Source organism: Mesoplodon densirostris, chromosome 10, assembly GCF_025265405.1.
Source record: "Mesoplodon densirostris isolate mMesDen1 chromosome 10, mMesDen1 primary haplotype, whole genome shotgun sequence".
Lineage (NCBI taxonomy): Eukaryota > Metazoa > Chordata > Mammalia > Artiodactyla > Ziphiidae > Mesoplodon > Mesoplodon densirostris.
In genome coordinates, this window is record NC_082670.1 from 35,766,179 (window position 1) to 35,784,033 (window position 17,855).

Here is a 17,855-nt window from a genome sequence, read left to right on the forward strand (position 1 = left end):
TGCTCACTTCACCTTGTTGGGTGTAGAGCAACAGCCTCCCCACTTCTGTTCCTGTATCAGTCCAGAACCATCAGTGGTTCCCCACTGTCGTTCCATCGTATTCCCAACATGCCCCCCTCCCTCGACATGCCCTCCTTTCCCATCATTTGCCTACACTTACCAAATGAGGTCACTTGCTGTTCATTCCTTCTTGCATTCAGTCAACACTTGCTGGGGTGCCAAAAGCCAGACTCTGCTTTCAATAAGCCTTCTATAGAATGAGGAGCCAGAGACACATGTTATTAATTCCCAGGGTGAAAATCCCTAAATTCAGTTGCAATCAAAGTGCAGAAGGAGCAATAAATCCTACCTGGGGGAGTGGAGAGGGGTCAGGAAGTCCTCACGGAGGATGAAGAAAGGATCAAGTGGTGTAGGGAGAACCTTTATTCACAGCTTCATTGAGGTATAATTGAGGTACAATAAACTACACACGTTCAAAGTGTACAGTTTGGCACATTTTGACACATGTGAAGTCATCACCACCATCAAGAGAATGAACACATCTCTCACCCCCCAAAGTGTCCTCCTGCTCCTTTGCAATCTCTTTCTCCTCCCTTCACCCCACTCCCCCAGGCAACCACAGATCTGTTGTCACTATAGATCAGTTTGCATTCTCTAGAATTTTGTATGAAAATGGAACTATACATTATGCACTCTTGTTTTGTCTGGCTCTTTTCACTCAGCATAATTATTTTGAGATTTGTCTATGTTCATCCATGTCTGTTCATCAACAGTTTGTTCTGTGTTACTGATGAGGAGTGTTCAATAGAATGGGTGTACATAGTTTGTTTATCCATACAGCTGTGGATGGACATTTGAGTTGTTTCCAGTTGTTGGCTATTACAAATAAAGTTTCTATGAACCTTCATGGGTAAGTGTTTGTAGGCACAATGCTATTATTTCTCTTGGGTAAATGTCTAGGAGTGGAATGCCAGGTCATGTGTTCAACTTTTAAGAAACTGTCCAACTGTTTTCCAAAATGGTTGTACCATCTTACATTTCCTCTAGCAGTATATGAAAGTTCCGGTTGTTCTGTATGGGAAAGTATTTCTTGATAAGGGAACAGCATAAGGATGAAAATATGTGTGATGTTCAGGGAACATCAAATAGTCCTAAAGGTAATTGAGCAAGTTGAGTGATGGGCTGGGCGACAAGCAGAAATTTTATTTTAGGCTATCTCATGGAGGGCTTTGGTATTTGGAGTATACATTCCAGGAGATGGAAATTTTTTGAAGGCTCTTGAGGAGGACTTTACATGGTCTGATCTCTGTCTCTGGACGTTCCATGTAGTTTCCCATCTTTATACTGTTTTTTCCCCTCACACTGTTCTCTTCCTTAGACTATATCCATCTACTGTCTTGGTACCATCTTGGTACCATCTATGGAAAGACAAAGACCCAACTGAAATGCTAACTTGTCTTCAAGTTCATCCCTCATCCCTGAGTTTAACCATTCCTTTGTACCTCACCCATGGCCCTGAGTCACACCCACAGTACAGGTGAGTCCCCTATTCACCTGAGGTCTCTTTGACAGAAGAGAGTGGGGCTTGTTCATGCAACGTCACCCTCAAGACTGGTCCCTTTCACAAGATGTATCTTGAGACACTTCTTTTTTGGTCTTATTTTTATGCAAAATCCAAACTAAAATAACATTTTAAATCAACAAAGGTATAAATCTCATTGCTCATTTTGCCAAGACCAAAATGAGAATATGTGGACTGACTCCAAAGAGAACCAAAAATTACTTTTTTCTCTCTCCCAGCTTCAGCTGGTTTAACCACTTAGTCCCTGATCCTTTGCTCTTTTATGCTCACCAGGTCTCCCTCACTCAGTGTGGCAAATTATGTAATTAGTAAAAGAGTTAACAATTTTTCTGAGAAAATGGTTATGTGCTTATGCAAGTTCAATGGCTCAAAACATCTAAGGAAACCATTAAGCAAGCCTGGAGAAAGCAAGCAGATCTGGACCCCAGCCAGCCCTGCAGAACCAGGGAGAGCTGAGAGGTACCCACCGTGAGGAAGACCATTCTCTGAGGCACCGCTTGGAAGCCAGGTGCCCATCCCTGAGGAAGACTCAGCATTCATCTCTCTCACCTCTGTGTTGACACACAACAAAATAATCAGCAACCTTGGAGAGTTCCCAGGAAATGAGATCTGTGTAGCCTTAAACAGTTTGATCCATGATCTTTGCTAGATTCACATCCTTCCCGTCTCTTTCCCAAATTTTCCATAGGACATTCAAGTCATTAGAAAACATCAAACCTGATTGTTATTCTCTGAAAACCTACCACGACATCCAGGGGTTTAGACTATGCAACTTGCCTTCAATAAGTTTGGCAACTGGATAGGAATATGAATAAAATATGTTTTATTTGGGAACCAGTAGTTTGGTTTGCTCTGCTCACCCAGACAGGCAGTTGCTTCCAGATTCTAGCTTCCGTTCAGGACATTCTTTCCAGAGGATGCCATCTTTTCCTTTAGTGTGACTACAGGCTGAGGGAAGTGCCAAAACACTTGGGCCAGGGCCTCAGTTACTTGATTTTCTTTTTCCTTTTCCTTTTTTTTTTGGCTGCACAGAGCAGCTTGCGGGATCTTAGTTTCCCAACCAGGGATTGAACCTGGGCCACCGCAGTGAAAGCACTGAGTCCTAACCACTGGGCCACCAGGGAATTCCTCGTTTACTTGATTTTTTAAACTGCGCTGGAGGGTTCTATGGCTTTGACATGAATCAGTATCAGGAGCACACCAGAGGCCATGGCTACAATTTGCATCCTATAATATATTTCCCACTGTTTGAAAATACACTAGACTATGGTGGAATTTCTTCTGGGTTCTTCCCTGGACGCCTCTCTGGGCTATTGCTTGGCCATCTCTGATCAGGGTGACACAAGGATGAGAGGGGAGCAAGGCAACTTGAAACACCCCCTTCCTTCAGAACAGACAGAGGGAACGAAGCTTGTGGATTTAGCTGGGGACAGGCAAGAGGATTCTGGATGGGAAAACCAGTAGAGACAATTCTTCACTATCCAGAAGTTGCATAAACATGCAATAGGAGACCCCATCTGTTTTGTTAAATTGACAATTTCCTTTAGCAGGAAATAAAGGTTCATATCGAGTTTCAGACTAGCTACAGAGTAAGAAATGGCTTCACTTTTTAAAGACTTTGCTTTTTAAGGGATTCAGCATGTAACCTAATTTCATTTGATGGAGTTTGTTTTTCATTCTCCATTCGCTGCCTAGAAATGTGTGCTTCCTTATCTCCTGCGGAGTTGAGGTTGGGAGGGGAGAGCTGGAGACTCAGAGTTCTCTGGGGCTCAAAAGCACTTAAAAAGATAATATTAAATAAAATTATAATAAATTGCAAGAGCAGCCATCCCAGTGGATTTTCTATTTCAAATACTTCACACCACCAGCTATAACTCCCAAGAGGGTACTGACTGGAGCCCTCCAGTTTCCATTTCACGAACACAGAGAGAAGACCAAACTCAAACGAGCAAAGGCTAACACATTAGCATAAACTCACACATGGGTCCATTTTATTCAAGGGAAAAGTGGGTTTTATTTGAGAGAGATGATTGCATCTGCTAGACTCCTTTTAGGATGCAACAAATTAATACTTATAGCTTTTTAAAATTCAAACATTCCAAAGTGTTCTAACATGAAGATAGGACTTTATCTAAAAAAAATAATAATTATAATGGAATACGATTGCCTGGAATAAAAAACCTTACTTTAGAATTGTCTTTTTAAATATTGATATGAGGCTAAATGTCCATTGACAGATGAATGGATAAAGAAGACATGGTACATATATACAATGGAATATTACTCAGCCAAAAACAGGAACAAAATTGGGTCATTTGTAGACATGTGGATGGACCTAGAGTCTGTCATACGGAATGAAGTAAGTCAGAAAGAAAAACAAATATCATATATCAATGCATATATGTGGAATCTAGAAAAATGGTACAGATGAACCTATTTGCAGGGCAGGGATAGAGACGCAGATGAAGAGAACAGATGGGTGGACACAGAGGGGGAGCGGGGGTGGGATGAATTGGGAGATTAGGATTGATGTATATACACTAACTACTGTGTGTAAAATAGATAGCTAGTGGGAATCTGCTATAAAGCACAGGGAGCTCAGCTCAGTTCTCTGTGATGACCTAGATGGGTGAGATGGGGGACGGGGTGGGAGGGAGGTACAAGAGGGAGGGGATATAGGTATATGTATAGCTGATTCACTTCGTTGTACAGCAGAAACGAACACAACATTGTAAAGCAATTATACTCCAATAAAAAATAATAATAGGGCCTCCCTGGTGGCGCAAGTGGTTGAGAGTCCGCCTGCCGATGCAGGGGATACGGGTTCGTGCCCCGGTCTGGGAGGATCCCATATGCCGCGGAGCGGCTGGGCCCGTGAGCCATGGCCGCTGAGCCTGCGCGTCCGGAGCCTGCGCGTCCGGAGCCTGTGCTCCGCGACGGGGGAGGCCACAACAGTGAGAGGCCCGCATACCGCAAAAAAAAAAAAAAAAAAAAAAATAATAATAATAATAATAATAATAAATAAATAAATATTGATATGAGGGAAAACACATACACACAAGCGATTGTAGGATATCAACTTTTTAATTTAGAAAGAGTAATCAAGCAATTATCAGGGAGAAAAGATATGCCTCACCAAGTCTCTCAATAGCACTGGCCACCCACGTGGCTCCTCTGCCCTCATCAAGTAGAAATGAACTTACTTGATGTCACACAAAAGGGCCACACCTCTCAAGATCCAGTGATCTGGGGACAGGACTGTTCGCAAATACACCACGGTGATGAAGGTCAAGTCAGTTCGCCTCGGTTTCTTGTAAATAGGACACACATACAGTTTGGGGTCCTTGGGCGCTGTGGAATTAATGGCGAAGATGTGCAGCACGGGCAGCTGCGTGAAGAGCACCTTGGGGGTGGATTCCACGAGCTTCCCGTTCCGTCTGTCCCAGGCTGCTCCATCCAAGTACAGCCCATAAATATACACACCTTCCTGGAAGAACCAAGAGTAAGGTAACAGGAATTTTTTTTAATAATTAGGTGCTCTGAGATGGGCATCCAATACTGTAAAAAAGGTTGTCAGTTTGGAAAGAAAATGTACACCAATCTTAAAACACTACCAGAAGAAGGAAACACCACTGGACGCATTCCAGCGAAATACTGAGCCCAGTGTTCCCCTGTGGCATAGCTTGAGGCTATGAGCGCTGTTGAAATGTTCCTATTACTGGAGATTTGAGCCTGGGGGTGGCCTGCCTGGGACTGCGAACTTAGCCAGCGGCACCAAATCGCCTCTGCAGGGAGATGAAAGTCTCTGACAGGGGTGGTGGGAGCACAGAACAGGACTCAGAGCTGGATGCCACTCGGGATCTCAGCCTACTCTGGCCAAGCCAAAATGCGGCTCTAATTTCATCTCGGTTGTCGGATCTAGTGAGACGAATAGCCAGGTCTGACCAGCAGCCAGGTCTGGCCAGCAGGGGTTCGAGCACCCTCAGAGACTGGGTGTGGTAGAGGGAGAGCAGGTGTGATGGGCGTGGGGGGAGGGCGGTGAGGGCGGTGAGAATTGGTCCAAGAGTGGCTGACCTCATCCTTGTGTCTCTGTCATTCACACAGTAGGACCTGCCCTCAAGGGCCTCATCATTAAATCAGGAGACAAGACACACACACACACACACACACACACACACACAGAACAAAATGTAAAAGACATGACTTGAATACCAGCACACGCTTGTTAGAGGGGCTGCCTGATGAACAGCACTGACTGAGGCTAAGTGCAGTGACTTGAAGTGAAAGGTCAGTAAGGCCTGGAATGTTCGGGGACCCTTGTGGAGGAGATGGCCTTGAAGGGTGAGCTGCGTTTGGAAAGATAGAGGAGAAAGGGTGGGCGTCCCAGGGAAGAGCAATACTACAAAGAAAGGCAGGATGAGCAGCAAAGCCCAAGCATTTTATAATATTTAGCAGCAGGTTCAATGGTTATGAAAAATAAGTTAGGGCTTAACTGTGGAAGAGTGTAGATGCCAGACTGAAGAGCCTGAACTTTATTCTGTAGGCAGGGGGCAGCCATAGAACATGTACTCAGTCTTTAGACTTTTTAGAAAAAAAGTCTAAAGGGAATCATGGTGGAGGCTCCAATAATCACGTAAGATCATAAGATACACTTATGTAGAAGATGGTGACCAGTTTTCCATTTCCAGTGAGGGTAGGGTAAGGGGAAGTAAACATAGATTATAATAAAAGAGGGGGAGATTAGCTGCAAAGTGTTTTCTGGAATTCCTCATGTGGGCTAACAGTATAAGAACCATACTTTTTGAACCAAAACCTGAAGTACATGATTTGACAGTAAAACCATGGACAATCCCAGAAAATCAGGACATATGATACCATCATTAAGTCAGTAGGTGACAATTACCACATGAAAATACAACCACTCAGGCATCATCCAATAGTAAACTGTATCCTTTTAGGCTCCTTTCACTCTAAGAACTTTACAAAGTCGTAGTTAGAAGGTGTTGTGGATGGAATAGTCCCTTGCAAAAACTCATGTCCACCTAGAAGCTCAGCATGTGACTATTTGGAAATAGAACCTTTGCAGATGTAATTAGTTAAGGTCATAGTGGACGAGTATATGACTGGAGTTCTTATAAGAAGAGAAGAAGATACACAGAGAAACACACAGGGAAGGAGGTCACGTGATGAGATAGGCAGGGGTTGGAGTGATGCAGCTACAAAGTCAAGGAGCACCAAGATTTGCCAGCAGCCACCAGAAGCTAGGTGAGGGCCATGGAGCAGATTCTCCCTCAGAGCCTTTAGAAGAAACCAACCTTGCCAATGCCCTGATTTTGGACTTCTGGCCTCCTGAACTCTGAGAAAATAAATTCCTGTTGTTTTAAGTCACCCAGTTTGTGGTACTTTGTTACAACAGCCTTAGGAAACTAATACAGATCTTGGTACCAGGAAACAGGATGCTGCTGTAACAAATACCCGAAAAAGCTGGAAGAATTTTGAAGGCATAGTTGAAAAAGCCTATGTTTCCTTGAATCTAGAGATTGTTGGTGGAAATATGGAGGTTAAAGGTGCTTCTTCTGGTGGGATCTCAGACAAAAATAAGGACCATGTTATTGGAAACTGGAAGAATGGTGATCCTTGTCATAAAGTGGCAAAAAGGGCCAGAGCTTGGAAATCATCTGGTCCAGCCGCCTGATTTGACAACCAAGGGAATAAGAATCAGAGAAAGGGAAGAAGGAACTAAGATTTATTGAATATCTATGTGGGGTCTGGAACCAAGCCTACATGATCCCATTGAAGTCTCACAGCTATCTTTATTGAGGTTGAATCATCATCCTCATTTTACAGATGAAGAAGTTGAGGCTCAAAAGAGTTAAAGAACTAGTCCGAGTTCAAAGGGCAGGTAAGTGTCCAAGCAGTGGCTCCCAGGGGTGTCTGCTTATCTTAGAGCATCTGCCCTTCCCCCACCCAGGTGTCCTTCCGCACAGGGTCCTGCAGCTCTTGTCAGTTCTGTGAGTACCCCACAGCAGTGGATGGAGACGGGTGGAAAATCCTTTTCAGCAAACACAAGTGTAACTTGTAATTACAAAGAAATGCAGTCTGGGGGGTTCCCAGTGCTTGTCATTCATTCCCACTCTGGCAAATGCTGGAGGTGTTGGCATGGAGGTCTCCAGGTTACAACCGAGGAAACCCTCGCTGCAAAGCCAAAGGACTTAACGGAGACACTTATAGGTCAGTGTTCAGCAGAACTTGAACTTTGAGCCCCAGCTCCAGAACTGTCCCTGCTGTTGCCCATTGGCACCTACCGCAGGGGGTGACGTGATCTCCTCCTTGGTCTGCCGCAGAACCTCGTTGTGAATGGTCACGGAGTCCAGGGCCCAGCCTTTGTGGGCGCGGGTCACTTCTTGTCTCATTGCCGTGAGGAAGCCTTATAAAAAGAGAAAGAAATGATTTTGATGCCTTGGTGCAGTCCACTCTAGAAACAAGAAGGGGGTCATGTTAGTTGCTTATCCATCTCCAGATGCGTGCCCACCCAAGAGGAGTTGAGATCAAGTCTCAGGGGGGATATTTCTTTCAGTGTTTTGTTTCAATGAGCTAAATATGCCTTTGCCAGCTGACAGCAGGAAAGCAGCACCCGCTCTGCCTCAGACAAGGTCTTGGTTTAAAATTCTCCTGGGATTTCAACCACTCGGGTCTCCTAAGGGTTGTAACCCAGTGCTAGCTTATAGTCTCTGTTTGAAGATCCAGTATCTAGGAATAAGACTGAAATGGTCAAATATTCTGAGAACAACATTCCAATTAAAACTTCAATCAAACCATTATCAGCGTCTATTTGCTACCATGGAACAATTTCATTTAGTCTAAGGAAATAAGGCATAATGCCAAAATAGAAAGCCCGACTTTCAGTTTGATCAAACAAAGCAATCACACTGGAAAGGAAAGCACCATGTTTTAATGTGCATAATACAGTTATTTTAAGACAATACATGGTTCTGTATATTGTGGCCTTTCTTTTAACTTAGTATTTGCAAATCATGGCATTCAATTCAATAAAAGAAGTCTATCTTGTAGAGCAGCATTTAATGTTTAAAAAGTACACCTTAAACTTCAACATGGACTTCAAAATCTTAGGAAAATTTATCTGTGACCTATATATTATATTTTGGCCTCCATGTTAATACTGGAAATCATGAGGCCCTTTACTCATAATCACGAGCACATTTTGGAACCTGTCTGTCCCTACTACTCCTAGATTTGTGAACTCTAAGAACTTTAATGCACAAATCACCACATAAGTGATAATATTTTATCAGGTTTGAATGGGAGTGGAAAGAGGAGGGGAAGTTACAAGGCATAATGGCAGGCAGTGAGTTAATATCCCTTGGAATTAGAGAGAAAGAATAGGACCCTAGCCTGCTTAGTGAGAAAGTCAAGTTCTCTCCATTCTCAAGCCCCTCCCTCATTATTAAATTAGACACTTGGGTAGGCACTCATTCATTCATTTGTTAAACCTCTTAGGAGTGGCCACCATGTACCAGGTACTGCTCTAGGTGAGATGCCCACAATGATGAAGAGGCCATCCATGAACCCTGCATTCAAGGAGCTCAGCCTAGAGGGAACGTAGACATACAACACGATGTCGTTATGAGTAAAGAGGTGAGAACAACATGGACCACTCAGGAGGACAGCTCAGGGAAGGCTGAATTGAGAAGATGAAGTTGAAGATGAGTCTTGAAAGGCTACGTAGGAGTTTTCCAGATGGGACAATTCCAGTTAGAGGAACAGCACATGCAAAGGCATGCAGGTCTAGGCTAAAGGTGAGGAAATGATGGCAGATGAGGTTAGAAAGGTAGAGGCAGGATTTTTCAGGGTCAGAGTTTGGACTTGGTGACTTTGTGGATGGTGGGAAGCCACTGAATATTTGAAGCAGGCAAATAATTTGGTTGTATTTGCATCTTATAAAGTTTACTCAGAGCCCTCACTATAACAGGATTTGGGCGCTCAAGAAGAACCCTTGCATTAATCCAAAAGAAAAGTTGGTCAATCAACCAGAGTAGCTGATTGAAGGACTTTTATAAGTGATTCTTATAAGGTCGTAGTTTCATAAAACCAAGAGTGCCAGCAACTGCTGGTCAAGGCCTATCCGTACTCTACGTGTGGAGTCACTTGAGGTGATCTGATCAGTGTGATTATGTTGACTTCCATTTGAAATACTGGGGATCCCATTTTTTAGTAGTTAGTAGTTAACACATTGTGTGTTTGGTAGTCAGGTATATATGACCACAATAATAAAATCCAATTCTCCCTTCTAAGTGACTCTATGAAAATGTCATTTTCATCACTCAACATTAAGCTTGCATTCATGTGGAGTATCAGACACTGTGTATCCAAGTAGAGTACCTGGAATTAAATTGACCCTATTTTATGATATTTTAGAATCCATCACTGATCTATGAATCTATCAATACAAGGTCATAATGCACAAGGCATGAATCCTGGTCTTAACCATCCATCTGTACTAGTTGAATAACTGGATTTTTCTACTATATTTTAAGTTCCAAATAAATTACAAATTTGACCTCACTCCATATGGCACTCAGGACAATGCCATAGGTGCTAGGGGAGGGATGAGAGGGGTTCTCTCTTATGTAACACACCCGAGACAAAGACTTCAGTCATTGGTGGAGAGCTCTGAAAAACTCTAGTGTGGTTAAGGAGAGACCATCTTCTCTCTTCTCTCTCCTGGGGAATATGCATGATGTTGCCTAGCTGACTTCAACAATAAGCCTCTTAATGTTTAGGACGCACTCTTGGCATGTCAGTAGATGAAATCTAGAATACATATTACCTTGAGCTATTAAGAAAGGAAAATGTTAAATAAATAATTTGAGGCCTGAGAGTGGAGGGTAGGAAACTACCCTCCATGGGTCATTCCCACTCAGAACATGAAGAAGATACATATTTTTTTCAAGTCTTGATAGCTTTTTCTGGCCTCCTAAAAAGAAGAACATGAACTTGCAGAATTCAAACCACAGTGAATCCACTGAATTGCTCTTTACTGAATTTAAAAAATGAATGACCATCTTTCTTGTAGACTGATATCAAGTCTAATGGAATCAAAATCTCCTGTTTTCTGAAGCCTATATAATTTTAAAAGACTATTGAGATATATATATATATATTTTCAGTTCATTATCATCATACAATTTTTTAATTATTGCAATGAGGATAAACTAATTTATAGAGAACCTATATTTTCAGCCAGTGCAGCAGATACAAACTGCAACTTTAGAAAGCAAAAGAAATATAGAAGCTGAACTATATTTTGTTCACTTCTTCAACAAATGTTAAAGGCCTACCACGTGACACTGTTCTGAACACTGGGAAGACAGCAGTTAACAGGGTAGACTAGATCCGCAGTCTAATGGAGCTTTTGAGTGAGAGAGGCTGATAAGAAGCAGACACCCATCCACATGGAGGTCACCTGGTGGAACATGTGGGTGGAGCCACAGCAAATGCATATGAACCCAATAACGCCCTTCTCTTCTTTATCCAAAATGAAACGAGAAGCAGGCTTATTAGCGTGGACAGCTAGAAATGAGAGAAACTATTCCACAGGCCTGCTCATCACAAAACTCATCGCACAAACAAGATTGAGTGTTACACTCTTCTCTCATGATGAGACATGCAACAGGGAGAAGTCATCCTTTTGCAGGAAGGCTAATTTTGGAAAAAAATGTTTATGGCTTTTTTTCTTGGAGAGAGTGGGGAGAAGTAGGTTCAGATATCCATAAGGATAGACTTCTCAGCCAGTAACCACCATTTCACAGGGGAGTCAGAAGGGTAACCACAGCCCAGCTCTCAACACACAAATTCAAACATCCCAATTCAGCATGTTTCTTCCACCCCAAACTTTTCGTCCAACCAGAGGGGTTCCTTCTCAGCCCTTCCCCCTCCAATTTCCATCCCAGGTAGCTCTAGGCTTTCACATTCCAGGATGTTTCCCCAGGCATCTATATCTCTTCTATTTCTTACCAGAACAATTTATATCCACCCTATGCAACATCCTCTTAACTCCTAGGCTCACATCGAGACCTCAGCAAAAGAGACGGCCCCTTCAGATACTAAGGCCACCCATTAGAAGGCAATGACAAGGACTTCCCTGGTGGTCCAATGGTTAAGACTCTGCTTCCACTGCAAGGGCTGTGGGTCTGATCCCTGGTTGGGGAACTAGGATCCTTTCTACGAATTTCCTTTGTCTTGATTCTGGGCTCTGGGTAACAGTTGAAATGGACTTGAGTCCAAAGAACCTGGCACTGAATACCAGCTCCACTCCTCTTACCTGCTAGTGTTGGGGGGGTCTCCTGCAGGGGCGGGAGGTGGTTCTGTCCCACCATGAGGACAAGGACACTGGCAGCAGAAGTTCTGGGAAGTACTCCTTGGCGTGAGCCCTCCCAGAGTCTCTATTTTTCTTTATAAAAGCTTGAAAAGTGGTACTATTGTCTTGGCATTAATTTAATTTTAATAATTCTTAAAACAAACTTCAATCGTCAGTGGTGGAAAAGTGATTTAGATGTTCATGTGTTTGACTCAGAAGAGAGAAACAAACAGTTGGGGAAAGTCCTCAACAGAAATAACCTACTCTTTACGAGATTTAACCACCCACATGAAAATGGGTGATTTAACTATTCAAACATCTGAGTGACATGTGGGCTAACTGAGGTGCTTTAAAAATTTTTTTGCCTTCCAACTCATACAGCGTAATGAATTCTTGTCAAGCTTGTTCTTTCAAGAAATACACTTTAGGGACTTCCCTGGTGGCACAGTGGTTAAGACTCTGCACTCCCAATGCAGGGGGCCCAGGTTTGATCCCTGGCCAGGGAACTAGATCCCACATGCATGCTGCAACTAAGAGTTCACATGCCACACCTAAGGAGCCCGCCTGCCACAACTAAGGAGCTGGCGAGCCACAACTAAGGAGCCTGCCAGACGCAACTAAGACCCAGCACAACCAAATAAATAAATAAATAAATAAATAAACATCTTCCCAGCAATCAATAAAAAACATTAAAAATTTATATATATATAAAAAATGCACTTTAAATCTTGGATCATACTTTGGAAACTCAGGTCTAAAATAACACTTGTTATGTCTTAATTCCTATAATAGTCCTGACCCAACATTTCAGCAAACAAATTACTGTTGTTTGACATGTGCAATCAGTTGGCTTGAAGAAAGCCGTAGGAGGCTTTCGGTATCAATTCAAACAATGTCTTGGAAGAGACAAAAGAAATAACTAATCAGGAACGTTGCTCTTCTCAATTTTACAAGGAGTTGGTTGGTATTCTGTAATGATGGTCCTATAGATAAAGCTTTTTTTTTTCTTTAATAAATGAACCAGTCCTTATGTAATGGGCTTATGGTTGTTCAGTATTTCCTGTCTTATCAGTTACTAAGCCTCCCGTTAGCATCTTGGAAAATGAGGACAAATGCTGTTCCTGCCATAACTTTATGACAGGCAGTTTTTTTCCCTAAATGAGAGGCAAATATGGTTCATTGGTAAGTTAAATAAAAGGTCAGAAATCATTAAACAAAGATGGGGATGATCCACCCAGTTGAATAAAAATGCCCCAGGGACACTTCCTGACGCTTTGCTCGATGCTGTAAGGCAGGAACCTTAAACTTGGCTGAAAATGAGAAATATCTGGGAAGTCTTTAAAACTCCCGCTTCCCAAGCCATAGCCCAGATCAATAAAATCAGAATCTCTAGAGCTGGGACCAGGCTTCGCTACTGTTTTAAGGCAGGGCTTCTCAAACTTTAATATTCATACTTATCACCAGGGGAAGGAACACTTACTAAAACACTAATTCTGACTTGGTAGGTAGGTCGAGGGTAGGTCCTGAGGTTCTGCATTTCTATCAAGCTCCCAGGTGATGCCGCTCCTTCTGGCTGGTGGACCACATACTGGGTGGCAATGGTCTAAGGCCCAGGTTCCTCACACATTAAAATGACCGAAGGAGCTTTTAAAATTAACTATAAAGAGTCTAGAGGTCTTATCCCCAGAGATTCTGATGTTGTTGGTCTGGGGCCCCAGGGATTAGCATGTATTAAAAGCTCCCCAGGTGATTCTACTGTGTAGGCAGGGCTGAGAACCTCTGCTCTGTAAAAGATCTGCATGACAGGACAATGAGAGATCAGGGACCCGTATTTGTTTTCAGAACAGATTTGACAAGTGGGAAGAGAAATGCCCCATGACACAAGCAAAATATTAGGAAGGCTGTCAGTAATACGAGCTGACTCTTTCCAGAGTCCCCTGAGATGCATGTATTCTCTGAAATGTCATTAATCCAGGACACAGTTGGCTCTGGCAAAACCTGAGTACAAGCCAGAGAGCTGGGGCTAATTCTCTTGGCCAGGTTGGCATCAGCTAACCCCGCCATGTCTCATGTGCCCAAATGTACTTCTCTGCACTGCTTTACCGTCTTCATCCCTTCTCTGCTACTTTATGCTTCCTCTCCCTCGACCCAACCTCGTACCTCTCCCCTCCCTCCCAACCTTTCCACTGTTCCCTCTGGAGTGGTTCTGTGGTTAACAGACTCTCCCATATTTTCCACCTCTTCACAGAACATTCTCTCCATCTTCTTGCCCTTACTGGAAGCTGTCAACTCTGAAGACATTGTCCTCCCCAGTTGTCCCTCCACCTTTGATGAAAATCTTTGCATCTTTAACAACCACACCCTCTGGCCCCATGCTCCTCCCCTCACTGTCCCTGCCAAGTGCCCATCTGCCCCCACTCACTGAGCCTCATGCCACCTCCTGGGTCTCTTCAGTATCCCACTCAGCATCCTGACCTCTCAGTTCCTTGACCCCATCATTTCTGAAGACCTTCTCCTCAACTCCACCCCCTTTTCTTCACTTCCTTCCCTGTTTAGTCTAGACCCATCCTTTTCATCACTTGCCCAGCAAACCCCCAGTGCTAAATGAATCCAAATGTCCTCCTTCTTACACCTATTCCAGGCTGCTGAACAATACTGAGACCGTCACACAGTTGCCACCACGGTTTAGCCATCACCAGCCTCGACGGGATTGTCAAAGTCACTGAGCAATCCTTTCCTTAGCCCTCTTTCTCAGATTTCTGCCACTCTGCTTAAACCTCTCCTCTAACACCTTCTTGCTCCTGAGGTCACTTTGCCTCCTTAGTCAAAGAGAAAATAGAAAGCATCAGATGGGAATTCTCTCAACTTCTTGCCACCAAACCAACAAACTCACTTGCATTCCTTCCTTGTTATCCTTATCACAATGGGTGAGGTGTCCCTCCTCCTGCTTGGAGTGCATCTCTCCACTTGGGAGCCATCCCTTCCTGCCTCTTTTACCCCTCTCTTGTATCCTTGTTCTCTCTCTCTCTCTCTCCTGGCTCCTTCCCACCAGTATTTGAATGGGATCAAGCCTGTCCTATCATTAAAAGAAGAAGGAAGAAAATGTTTTCTTCTTACAGCTGCTCCTCCAACTTGCTTCTCCTCTTCCAAGCCCAATTTCCTGAGAGAATTACCCATGTTGTCCATCCTTATTCTCTGTCTCTCCATTTCCTGGTCTCTCACTCACCCTGCAATCTCATTCCTCCACCTCCTGACCCACTCCACAGAGACTTCTCTTGCCAGCAGTCTCCTTGTTGAGAAAGCCATCTGACCCCTTGTGGCCCTGTCTTTCTTGACCTCTGGCAGCATCTGTCCTTCCTTCCTCCCCTCCCCTCTCATCTTCCACCACACTATGCATTCCTGGTTTCCCTCTTTCAAGCTGTTAGGATGTTAGGGGACTCGCTACAAGAGTCAGGGTGATCTGGAGGGTGGTGATGCACAAGCAAATATAGCAGAATCCTGGTGAGGTTGGTTTGGGAGGAAGATGAACAGATGGTAGTACTGGTGAGGTTCACAGGAGGATGGAATAGTCTACGATGGCAGTTGGAGGTAAGAATCAGAAGCTCACACTGGGACTTTCGATGAATCGGTCCGTAAGTAGAGACGAATAGTTGCATCTATGCAAATGGCTGAGGTCATCAGTGAAGGGGCCAGGGCCAAGGGCAGAACTTGCCTGAGAAGAGCCTACAAAGTGGGCTGAGAAGCAACCCCCTGAGAGGTAGGAGGAGAACCGAGGAAGGTGATGGATGGAAGCCAAGGTATGAAGTGAAGTTAGCAGGAAGGTCACTAGATTTGGTGGCCTTGGAGACAGCAGTTTCTGTATAAGGATGAAGCCGGCCAGATTACAAGGGCCTAGAGGATTGGTAAGGAAGCTAACCGTGGGCAGAGACCAGAATTACAAGGGATGTGGTTGAGACTGAAGCCAGTACATCTAAGTGTCTCCCCCACAAAGGCAAGAAGGATGGGTTGTTATTCACTTGGAGGCATTTCTAAGGTGTCAACAGTCCTTCTCTGGTTCTGGGATTCTGGGTCAGGGTAGTGAGTGCTATCACCCCAATTGAGGTTTGGAGGCCTGAGAGGTCCCTTCAGACATTAGGGGCAGCTCCAGTTTGGCAAACAGCAGCTCAGGTACACGCTTAGGATTGTTACAAGATTAGAAGAAATCCCCAGACTGTTCCAATCCTAAAGTTCTATTAATAACCCTGGTGCACTCCTCTGCCCAACAAACATCAGGCTTTTATAACTATCCTCAAGGCAAGCATTCAGAAATTGCTGGTAGCTGCCGATGTTGCCCTGAAAACAATACACAGGCAAGAGGTTGTAAGTGATTTTTACAGGAACAAAAGATAACAGGACAAAAATTATGCATCTCCTTGCTTCAGTAAAATCTCCTCTAACTGAAAATCTTGATTTGTAGTAGTGAGTACTAAGTTGTCGCTGATTTCTGCTGCAACAGACTGGCGTGGCTGGTCAAGATACTGAGGAACAAAACAAGAAAAACTAGCACAGTCTGGCATCCAAATGGCATTAAGCTCCAGATTGAGTTAAACATTTGGAAAATAATGATATTGCACCGTTCAACCTAACATCGAGGTGTGAGACCTCGAGAGCACGTCCAGCCTCGGCTGCCCTTTCCTTAGCAGCGCCTGTGAGTCACGCCGAACATCAAATGGCAAAGCGAGGCTATCAATTAAGAGGTTCTGGAAGTGGAACGCAGGCAATCCCCTGGCTTGAAGTCAGGCTCATGACCACTCATAATCTTTAAGTTTAAACACATCCCTACCTATGACACACACACACACACACACACACACACGCACACACAAATCAGAATCTAAATCACGTGTGCGTGATGCTCTGGAAAGGTACACCTGTGGGAACAAGCGACCACAGAAATCCTTTGAGAACCCTGAGCAGCACAGTCTTAAACAATATGTGAATGTGTGTGCCAGTGACTGCTGGGAAGCCCCAGTGGAGCACAAATGTTCTACTGGGCCTGAGTAATCTGCTGGGAGGCAAATTGGCACTGCCCAAAGCTGTGTCATTGAACAGATGTTACAGGGTCATGGGTACAGAGAGCTTGACCACTTTAATAATCAAATCTAATTGCCACCTGATTGAGCTCATCATTTGCTACAGAAATGATTGTGAAGGGGGCTGAACGTACCAGATCCAGGGTGGCTGGCTGACTCAACTTCTTCAGTATGACAAAATGTCAGACTACCATAAGGCAACGGAGCAGGGCTACAAACAGCGTGAGCTCAGACACAGACTAGGGGGCAAACAAGGCCTGTCACCTGTCCCTGCGGTGGTCTGGGCCTCAAAGTGACTTAGGCCTGAGGGGCACTCACCGGAGGCATGATGGGAAACACACATCAGATTGTATCAGATGCCACATTAACATTATAAGAACACAAAACAAATGGTCATAGGTGAAAAAAACATTTTCACGTGTTTTAAAGTCTAGGTAATTTTGACTATACATATTTGTGATGAAACTATGACCTCTTTGCAAACTGCATTGTGCTTTACTTAAACGTGTTTTTTTTTAATTAAATAATTTACTTAAATGTTTTGAACCAAAAAAAAATTATTTCATTGAAGGGGACTGGATTAGAAGATATAAAACCCAGGAGATACATCATATTGAGAAATCAATCACGGGTGTCAAAAGGTGATCAGAGAGGCTTGCTGTAATCTCTATGCTTTCCAGATTTGGCCAGGTGATATGGAACAGAAAGTGATTTGTCTCTCATATCAAGAGAAGGAAAAGGAAGCAGAGAAATGATTAGTATGCAGGGAAAGTTGACCTCCACTCTTCTGTGCTACAAACAGAAAGCAATCACAGATAAGGGT

At 43.8% G+C, this 17,855-nt stretch overlaps 1 protein-coding gene across 1 annotated transcript in view; it reads right to left on the bottom strand.

The window, feature by feature from the left end:
* Positions 1–4,781: 4,781 nt before the first annotated feature.
* The window catches only part of DNAH8 (dynein axonemal heavy chain 8), a 337,542-nt gene continuing 324,468 nt past the window's right edge, over positions 4,782–17,855 (bottom strand). Inside the window, exons 92-93 of the mRNA XM_060111640.1 lie at positions 7,888–8,009; positions 4,782–5,069 (exon numbers count right to left, since the gene is read on the bottom strand). Coding sequence (XP_059967623.1) covers positions 4,782–5,069; positions 7,888–8,009 — 410 coding nt within the window. The remainder of the gene's footprint in view (positions 5,070–7,887; positions 8,010–17,855) is intronic.